Source organism: Narcine bancroftii, chromosome 1 (assembly GCF_036971445.1).
Source record: "Narcine bancroftii isolate sNarBan1 chromosome 1, sNarBan1.hap1, whole genome shotgun sequence".
In the NCBI taxonomy this organism is placed as follows: domain Eukaryota; kingdom Metazoa; phylum Chordata; class Chondrichthyes; order Torpediniformes; family Narcinidae; genus Narcine; species Narcine bancroftii.
The window spans coordinates 158,533,225-158,543,703 of NC_091469.1; the positions used below are offsets into that span (position 1 = coordinate 158,533,225).

General features: G+C 47.9%; 1 protein-coding gene across 1 annotated transcript in view; it reads left to right on the forward strand.

The window, feature by feature from the left end:
• LOC138765401 (glutathione hydrolase 6-like) overlaps positions 1-10,097 on the forward strand; it is an 85,426-nt gene extending 75,329 nt beyond the window's left edge. Inside the window, exons 3-4 of the mRNA XM_069942446.1 lie at positions 1,420-1,533; positions 7,759-10,097. Of these exons, the coding sequence (XP_069798547.1) occupies positions 1,420-1,533; positions 7,759-9,014 (1,370 nt within the window). The 3' untranslated portion in view covers positions 9,015-10,097. The remainder of the gene's footprint in view (positions 1-1,419; positions 1,534-7,758) is intronic.
• The last annotated feature ends 382 nt before the right edge of the window (positions 10,098-10,479 follow it).

The following is a 10,479-nucleotide window of genomic DNA, read 5'->3' on the forward strand; positions in this document are numbered from 1 at the left end:
CACACATTTAAGGGAGAAGAGCCACAGACTGAAATCACAACATTTTTCATGTTTTTTATATAGTTGGGAAGAGAGAAGTATGGACAAAAACAACTAAACTTGACTGCTTTACAGGAAAGGGCTCCCGAAGGGCCTCGGTCACTGAAGGGTTCCTGATCATGTCGGAGGCTTGGATCAGGAGCCAATGAATCAAACAAGAAGCTGTGCAGCGGCAGAGGCCGCTGAAGCACTGGCGGTGAATCCGCGGACACTCTATTGCCCCTTTTACACAGTGATCCCACTTAATCGGTGTGTGAGCGACCCGTGTTTAAAGTCAGGTCAGATCGATCACACTGAACCAAGTAAAGCCAGCTCAGTGTAACCTTTTACATAGGGACCCAGCATCCTGGTACAAAAGGAGGCGGGACCTGCAGCATTACAGCATCCTGCGTGATGTATAACATACATGCCAGACAGTGACTTTGTCGCGACCTTGTTGCTGCCGTTTCAAGTTTGAATCTCCCGCTGGTAAGTCGCGCGCTTTCAACATCATCAATACACCGCAGCCTTCGACCATCCTGGACCGGGGAAAGCGGGTAAGCCGAAACACATCGGCTCTGATGCTACCTACCTTGGCAGGTAATACATGGGATGAAAATGACAACTTCCCCCCACCCCGCCTTCCCGTGAAGCGAAGTGGTTAAAAGCCGGTTAATTCCCGTATTTTAGCCCCTGTGTAAAAGGGGTTTAATGACTCTGAAGAGACTCTCTTTTGCTTCTCTTTCTCTTGTAGGGGTGCCAGGTGACTAATGGCAACTCATTGTTTGCCTTAGGCCAGGCAGAATGCAATTTCATGTAATATTACATATTCTATGCTTTTACATGACAGTAAAGGGATCTTAAAATCATATTATGTGTTTTTGCTTCCTAATTGTCTGCAGTGTCCCAGAAATTAAATCCCCCATTTGTAGAGAAACAGGACTTTGGGGAGGTGGTAAAGGCCCATTATCGTGCATCAATTAGGTTGCACTAGTGGTGTTAAGACCATAAAATTATAAGACATAGGAACAGAAACAGGCCATTCAGCCCATCAAATTTGCCTCACCATTTAATCATGAGCTGATGTATTTCCCCGCTCAACCCCACTGCTTGGCCTTCTCCGCATAACCTTTGATGCCCTGGCTAATCTCTGCCAATGTCATGGCCACCACAACCGCCTGTGGCAACAAATGCTACAGATTTACAACCCTCTGGTCAAAGAAATTCCTCCCCATCTCTGTTCTAAGTGGACACCCTTCAATCCTGAAGTTGTGCCTTCTTGTCCTAGTCGCTCCCATCAAGGGAAACAACATTTATACATCTATTATTCTTATGTCCGTTCGTCAGGGCGACTTTACAATCAGTAATCAACCTAATGCAAACTTTTTTTTTCCCATTAAGAGATCTGCTCCAGATTTGCAAAGGAGATCCTGATTGAAGGAGGCAATGCGGTGGATGCTGGAGTCGTAGCAATGTTGTGTTTGGGCGTGGTGCATCCACACAGCACTGGAATAGGTAGGTAATTTTAATGGACGGATTAGAAATGGCTGCTCTGGGGGCTCCAGGTGTCGCTGTAAAACAATGAACCTGTCACATTCCCCCCCCCCCCCCCCCAGCACACTCTCTTCCCCTGATCACGAAGCAGGACTGACATGTGTTTGAAAGCATAGGCTTCCAGATTCAAGGAATCTCAAAATAGTAAAATTATGCTGGCTGTGCTCCATACACACTGATCTCACTCTCTAACTCTGCACTTCACAGACAGTTTCTTTCTGCTGTCATCAGACTTCTAAATGGACCTCACACAAACTAATAATGATACCTCGACACTAACTGTATTTTATACCCTATACTTCTGATTTCACCATCAGATTTATTGTCATGAACATGCCACGGAATTCGTTGTTTTGTGGCACGATTACAGGTGCAAATATTGCTATAAATTACATTTTAAAATAAATAAATTAGTGCAAAAGAGGAGAAAATTAGGCAGGGCCTGTGGTTCACTATCCATTTAGAAATCTGATGGCAGAGGGGAAGAAGTTGTTCTTGTGCCACTGGGTGTTTGTCTTCATGCTCCTCTAACTCCTTCCTGACAGCAATGTGAAGAGGGCATGGCCTGGGTGCTGAGGGTCATTGCTTTCTTAAGGCATCACCTCCTGTAGACATCTCAATGGTGTGGAGACTGATGCCCACGATGGTGCTGGCCGAGTTCACAATTCTCTTTTCCTGCCCTGAGTGTTAGCACCTCCATACCAGACAGTGATGCGACCAGTCAGAATATCTCCACTGGTACACCTGTAGAAATTTCCAAGAGTCTTGAGTGATATACCAAATCTCCTCAAACTCCTCACACAGTATGGCTGCTGGCAAGCCTTCTTTATGATTTATAGTAACGCTATTCTCTAGAGCAGTGGTTCTCAACCTTTTTCTTTCCACTATTCCCTCTGCCATAGGTGCTCTGTGATTAGTAAGGGATTGCTTAAGTTGGGATGTGGGTGGGAATAAAAAGTTTGAAAGCCACTGTTTTAATCGTACCTAATTGACTCGTTATGTGTCTGGTTTTATAACTCCAAAGGAAATGGTCGAATGACCATTTTTCTCAAGCGAAATATTTCAGTAACAATTGGGTCTAGAGCAGTGACTCTCAACCTTCCCTTCCCACCCACATCCCACCTTAAGCAATCCCTTACTAATCACAGAGCACCGATGGCAGAGGGATTACTTAAAGTGGTACATAAGTGGAAATAAAGGTTGAGAACCACTGCTCTAGAGTGTGGTCTTATTTAATTGTTCAAGTTTATTGTCATTAATATCAAGATGCAGTAAAAGAAGTTGTTTTGCAAGCAGATAAGTAGACATCTCATGCATTGTACAAGTTAGACATCGTACAATGCAGAAATGTAGAGTTACAGAGAGAGATCAGTTGGTACGGAGTGAAAGAAACATCATTTTACTTCGGCAAGGCTAATTCACTGCTGGCAACAGTGGGAAAGAAACTGTCCTTGAATCTGGTGGTGAATGCTGTCACATTTTTCTTCCTGACGGGAGAGGATTGAAGAGATCGCGACTGGGGTGGTGTGTGGCTTTTAATACGTCGGCTGCTTTTCCAAGGCAGCGGAGTGGTCTGTAGGAGTTTGTACGTTCTCCCTGTGTCTGTGTGGGTATCTCCAGATGCTCTGGTTACCTCCCAGCCCAGGCAGTGCATTCCAGGCACCTACCACTCTTTGTGTAAAAAGACTTACTTCTCTCATGTTCCCCAAACATTTCTCCCCTCACCTCAAACAGATGTCCTCAAGTATTTACTACTGTCACCCTGCGGAAAAGGTGCTGGCTGTTTCATAATCTTGTATTTTTCTATTAAAATACCTTTGTTGCTCCAAAGAGAAAAATCCTAGCTCTGTCAACCTAGCTTCATAAACATACTGGGGGTGTAGGTTAATTGAATGTAATTGGGCAGGCACGGGCTCTTGGGCTGAAAGGACCTGCTACAGTGCTTCATTATATGTCTATATCTGTAGGTCAACCAAGAACATTAGCTGTGGGGAGAAAGACTAGCCTTTACGCCAGCTGCTGTGTAATTTCACCCTCCAATGGAAGGGGGAGGAAGAGAGCGTGTTCGGGGTGTGATGGGTCCTTCGGTATGTCGGCTGCCTTTCCGAGGGAGCAAGAGATGTGGACAGAGTCCATGGAGGGGAAGGGGGATTGTGTGATGTTCTGAGCTCCATTCACTATCTCAGAACATAGAACAGCCATTTTCAACCTTTTTCTCGGAAATGCCCCATTCGGCATCTGCTCAAAGTTTATGGCACCCACCCCCCCCCTTCCCTGTGAAGCAGTCAAGTTTAGTTGGTTTCTTCCGTACTTCTCTTCTACTGACTGCATTAAAAAATTAAAATATTTTATGCTTTCAATCCATGCCCCTTAAAGGAAATGTGGCCCCATTGAGAATGGCTGACATAGAACATTCCAGCACAATACAGACCCTTTGGACCACAATGCTGTGCTGACCTCTGTAAATCTACTTCACATCAATCTAATTTTTTACCTACCCTCCATTTTCGTTTCATCCACGTGCCTGCCTAAGAGTCTTCTGAATGTCCCTAATGTACCAGCCTCCTCCTTCATTCTAGGCAATGCATTCCGGGCACCCACCACTCTCTGTGGATGTTTCATAATCTTCTATTTTTCTGTTAAAATACCTCTCGTTCTTTGTTGCACCAAAGAGAAAAGCCCCAGCTCTGTCAGCCTAGCTTCATTAGACACGTTCTCCAATCCAGGCAACATTATGGTAAATTTCCACTGTACCCTCTCCTGTAATGAGGTGACCAGAACTGAACGCAGTACTCCACGTGTGGCTTATCGAGTGACCTCCCGGCTCCTGAACTCAATCCCCCGACTAATGAAGGTCATCCTCGAGGGATCTGTGGACCCTAAGATCTCTGTTGGCCCACCCTGCAGCTTCAGACCATCCATGTGATGCCAGCAATCTGCTCTCCACGCTGGATGTGTCTTGTCATTCAGTAACAGTCCTTCCTCCGGAGTCAGGAGCCTGGGAGTTCGAGTCTCACCAGCATGTAAACTAGACCGAAAGTTCACTCAAAGAGTTCAGGCTTATTGAAGGAGAGGACATTAAATCAAAGCCACAGCTTGTCATTGCAGACGGGTGCTATAGCTGACTTATTGCTATTCGAAGAAGACCAGGTTATTATCTCGGTGTCCTAGTCAATATTTAATGCAGACCTTGACAGCAAATAGCGGAGAGACTTATTTACGGACAACTATTATTAGCCTCAACACGTCCACTCTACAGAATGAATACTTTGAGAGAAGTGTCAGTTGTCTTGTTGGTGTGTCTGAAATCTGTTTTATGAGGGTTACAGGCAGTATTTGAATGATCAGTTTGCCACATTTTTCTGCATTTGGACTGGCAGTTGTAGATCTAAACGTCATAGGATTAGCAAATCATGATAATATATTGCACTGGAAAAAAAGTGCTTGGAAGCTGTGTCAGATTTTTCTAATGAAGCAATAAATTTACCAATTCTGCACTCAGCCGGTCAGACCAGCCATGGAGCCACGATTCAATCTGGGTGAGGAAAGGGAAGGCAATCGAATGTCCTTATCAGCGTGTGACACCAGGCCCATGAGAGTGTGGCCTGCTTAAGGTCACTGTTCCCTGTTCTACTTTCTAAGGGAGGAGCAAATATTGGCCGGGTCCCTGCGGTAATGCATCTGCATTTCAACATGGGTGACTGGAGATTTTCTAATTTTACCAAGGAGCTTATTGCACTGCCAAGGTTTCAAGGTTCAGAGTTTGTTTATTTGTCATCCGATTGTACCATCCTCAACATTCATTGGAGCGCTTTCATCCCTAACGTCGAAGTACTCGAGATGGCAGAGGTCGACAGCATCGAGTCCACGCTGCTGAGGATCCAGCTGCGCTGGGTGGGTCACATCTCCAGAATGGAGGACCATCGCCTTCCCAAGATCGTGTTATATGGCGAGCTCTCCACTGGCCACCGTGACAGAGGTACAAGGACTGCCTAAAGAAATCTCTTGGTGCCTGCCACATTGACCACCGCCAGTGGGCTGATATCGCCTCAAACCGTGCATCTTGGCGCCTCACAGTTTGGCGGGCAGCAACCTCCTCTGAATAAGACCGCAGAGCCCACCTCACTGACAAAAGGCAAAGGAGGAAAAACCCAACACCCAATCCCAACCAACCAATTTTCCCCTGCAACCGCTGCAACCGTGTCTGCCTGTCCCGCATCGGACTTGTCAGCCACAAATGAGCCTGCAGCTGACGTGGAGTTTTTACCCCCTCCATAAATCTTCGTCCGCGAAGCCAAGCCAAAGAAAAGTACCAGTTCAACTTGACAAAACAGCTTTCTCCTGTCCACGGTGCAGAATTGTGCAAAACGTGTATAGACATGACACATATGAAGTGTGTATATATAATCGTTTGTATATGTACAGATATTAAAATAAATATTAGAGTCACTGAGAGTTTCAGCAGTCCTAAGGGAAGAAGCCTTTCCTCAGTCTGGTGGTTCTATCTGATAATTCCGTAGCTCTCCCCCGATGGGAGCAGCGGAAAGATGCTGTGTGCAGAGTGGTAGGGGACCTCAGTGATTTTGCGAGCCCTCTTTAAACAATGATTCTGGTAAATCACATCGATGGAGGGAAGGGAGACTCTGCCGCTTTTATGGTCCTGTGGATCAACCTCTGATCTGATGTTCTACAGCAACCATACCACACTGTATGCAGCCGGCTAGGAAGCTCTTGATAGAGCTCCTGTAGAAAGTTGACACGATGGTGGCCAGTAGCCTTGCCCGCCTCAGTCTTCTCAGGAGGTGCAGTCGCTGTTGTGCCTTCCTGACCAGTGAAGAGATGTTGTGTATCCAGGATAGATCACTTCTTAAGTGAACTCCAAGGAACTTAATACCTTCCACTCCCTCCACTTCAGAGCTATTACTATATCGTGGCGTGTGGTTGTCCCTGGTCGCCCTGAAGTCCACGATCATTCTCCTTCGTCTTGTCCACGTTGAGACTCAGGTTGTTTACTCTCGCCCCATTTTCATGAGATTTTCCACTTCTCTGTTGATGCTGACGAGGCCACAACTACTGTTGTGTTATCTGTAAACGATGACTCTGTTGAGGCTGGATCTGGCGATGCTGTCATGGGTCAGCGGCATGAACAGGATCGTTCTGAGTACACAGCCCTGAGGTGCGCCAGTGCTCAGCGTGCGAGTGCTCGAAGTTCTGCTACCGACCCAGACACCGTAGTCTTTCCAATAGGAAGTCGAGAATCCAGTTACAGAGAGGGTTGTTGAGTCGCACTCAATGCCTGATTCATTTCTGCATTGAGTCAGCATTGAGTTTAGAAGGATGGGGGAGGGGGGTGGTGAACTCAATGAAACCTACTGAACTTTGAAAGAACTGGAGAGAGTGGACATTGAGAATATGTTTCCAGCAGTGGGGAAGTAGACGTGAGAATAAAAGGACATCACTTTAGAACAGAGATGAGGAGATATTTCTTCAGCCATTACCACACACAGCTGTGGAGCGCAGATGTTGGGTAGATTTAAAGCAGAGGTTGATCAATTCTTGATTAGTAAGGGTGTCAATGGTTATGGGGAGAAGGCAGGAGAATGGGGTAGGGAGGAAAAATACATCAGCCATGATTCGAATGGCGACGATGACTTGATGGGCCAAATAGCCCATTCTCCTTGAAGGAACAATATCAATCAGATGAAAAGAGTGCAGAGAAAATTTACAAGGTCATTGCCGGGACTTGAACAACTGAATTACAGGGAAAGGTTAAACAGGTTAGGACTTTATTCCTTGGAGCTTAGAAGAATGAGGGGAGATTTGATAGAGGTATTTAAAATTATGAGGGGGACAGACTGAGTAAATGTGGGTTGGCTTTTTCCACTGAAGGTAGGAAAGATACAAGCCAGAGTACATGGGTTAAGGGTGAAAGGAGAAACGTTCAAGGAGAACATTAGGAGGGAACTTCTTCATGCAGAGAGCAGTGGGAGTGTGGATGGAGCTCCCAGATGAATGCGGGCACAATTTCAATGTTTAAGAGGAATTTGGATGGGTACATGGATGAGAGGGGTGTGATCCGGGTGCAGGTCAATGGGACTAGGTAAGGTAATAGTTTGGCATGGATTAGATGGGCTGAGGAGCCTGTTTCTGTGCTGTAATGTTTTATTTCTGAATAATGTATTGCAGGTGGAGTTGTTACAGCTGTCTTCCACAACAGGACCTCGGGAAAAACCAAAGCTCTGAATGCCCTTCCAAAGGTGCCCCTGAACCTGACCTTGGGCACCCCGTTATTGCTTCAGGGCCTCTGGGCGATGCATCAGGAGTACGGCAGGTTGGCCTGGGCCAGACTGCTGGGACGCCCGGCCAAGCTGGCGAGGGAAGGCTTCGTTGTGGACCAGATTTTGGCGGGAGCTGCGAGGGAAGCAGCAGACCACGGTGCCGACCTGTGCCCACTCCTCTGCGAGCGGGGCAGGGGGACAAAGGGAGTGGGAGCCCACACCTCCAATGAAAAGCTGGCAGAAGTGCTGGAACTGGCACGGGAGATGGAGGGCACCGCCTTCCCAGAACCTCTGGCCCAGCGGCTGTCCCGGGACCTAAGGTGGGACCCACAAGCGCTGAACACAGCCCTGGAGCGGCAGAGGGTGGCCCTCATCGAGCCTCTGGTGACCGACTTACAGGGGTTCTCCCTGGCTGTCCCCCCACCTCCTGCCTCCGGAGACCTCCTGATCCAGCTCATGACCAGGATCAGTCAGCTCGGCCTCTCCTGGACTAATGTTTCCACTGCCACGTACACGTCCAACATGTACCGAAATATTCTGAGCATAGCCCAGCAAATGTACCTGGGTCTCATGTGGCTCGACCCCAGGACTCCTCAGAACCCAGGTGAGGGCAAAGGCTGGAGAAGGATGGCTCCAGGAGGTAGCCACGTGGCAGTGATCGACAGCACCGGCAACATCTTGGCCATGGTCAGTTCTCTCAACAGTACCTTCGGAGCCCAGACCCTCTCCCCTTCCTCTGGCCTCTTCCTAAGTGACTTTACAGGGAGCTCCGATTCCTCTGCCCTGTACTGGGCCTGCCCAGGGGTGCTGAGGTCCGCAGCTGGAGATGACGTCCTGGCCGTGGTGACCTCGGGGGGATCTGCTGCCCCCTTTGTCTCTGCCCAAGTGATCGCCAACCTGGTTTACTTTGAGAGGTCGGCCAAGGAAGCGGTGGCGGATCCTCGCCTGTACCTCAGCGAGGGAGAGGAGGGCGTCCTGCACCAGCAAGTTTCAGGGCTACTAAAAGATTCCGAAATTTTTACCCGCCTGTCCCAGGAGGTGCCAGGTCTGGAACTGATCAGCAGAACTGCATCCAGTGTCACCAGCACTGTGGTCGAATCCTTCCTGGGCCACAAAAGAGCCTTTGGTCAACCACAGACCTGTACCTTTGGTGATGGTTATTAACACTGCTCCTCCATGCCCTCCACTCTATCCATCACATACCCATGCAACTCCATAGGCTCTGCCTCCACTGCTCTACCTGGTCTTTTCACTGATGCCAACTAAAAAGTAGCTGAACATGTTCACGATCCCTCCTCCAGCGATGTTAGCACTAACACCTGAGCCGATTCCCTAGAGCAGTACTGAAGGGGTGTTGCACTGCCAGAAAGAAAGCAAGTGTTAAAGCGACACCTATTGGCTTGACCTCCCGAATGTAAAGCCCCTGTGGGCACTTAGCAGAAGGCAGGGTAAATTTTCACATCTAATAATCACCAAAGATGGGCTGGTATTGGTTCATCGAAGAAACGCAAGAACCACAGATGTTGGAGTCCGCCAGCGAGCAGGGAGGGACTCGGTGGGGGTGGGTCAGGCAGATCTGTGGAGAGAAGTAGGCAGCATTTTGGGTTGGGTCCCTCAGCGAGACTGAGTCAAGGCCCCATAATAAAATTTCAGCCTGGATGAAGGGTCCCCACCCGAAACACCTGACCCTTTCCACGGACGCTGCCTCTTCCAGGTTCACTTGCTCAAACGTTTGGTTATGACCTTCCTTTGTTTAGTGCAGATGATTCATGAGCTGATCCTTGGCCAACCTTCCAACAGCAAGAAAAACACCCAGGGGCCTTTAAAACTTGAGGTTGTACAGGGTGCTAAATAAATGAAAGTGCATCCTATAATTTGTGCACCATTCATGCTTTGTTGAAGGGCTTCACTTAAAATCCTGTCATGGCAAGTAGTGACATCAGTAATCATATTCACACACCCTATCCCTCCATCAATTCTCTCCTTCCCTCTCGCCTGTCCTATCCATATCCAGTGAACACCTTCTGCCCCTTGTTCTGTGTGCCTCCCCCTGCCTTCTCCTCAGTCTTTTAATTCAGGCACCTGCCTACGTTTTGCTCAGACCTTGAAGAAGGGCTGAGATCCGAAACGTCGGTAAGGATGCGGCGAGACCTGCTGAGTTCCTCCAGCATTTCTGTGTTTTTGCATCAATAATCCCTGCTGACTTCATTAAAATGGGAGCATGCAAATGCTGAAAGTGCGAAATAATATTGGAAAATGCTCTTTGAGAACCTTGCAGTTCCGCAATCAATTCCATCTGAAGGGATATTCGCGTACTAATATCATACAAGTCCTCCTAGATCTGAATATGTTGGTATTTCCACAGCGATGGACTTCCGAGGTGTGAATGTGCTGCATAACAGTTAGTTGGGGGGGGGGCGTGGGGGTGGTGCGGTTCGCACATCTCCTGCCAGTGTGCTTCTGAATCCGCCACAGCATCAGATAGCAGGGGTTCTGCTTACCCTTCAAATGTGTTCGTCTTCCACTTTTCCCAGAGCACGTTGAAGAGGGGATTTGAATTCTATGGATCAGGTCTGTTTTCAAATGAACCCTCTCTGGGGATTCAAGGGATGGGTTTGCGTTAAGTTTC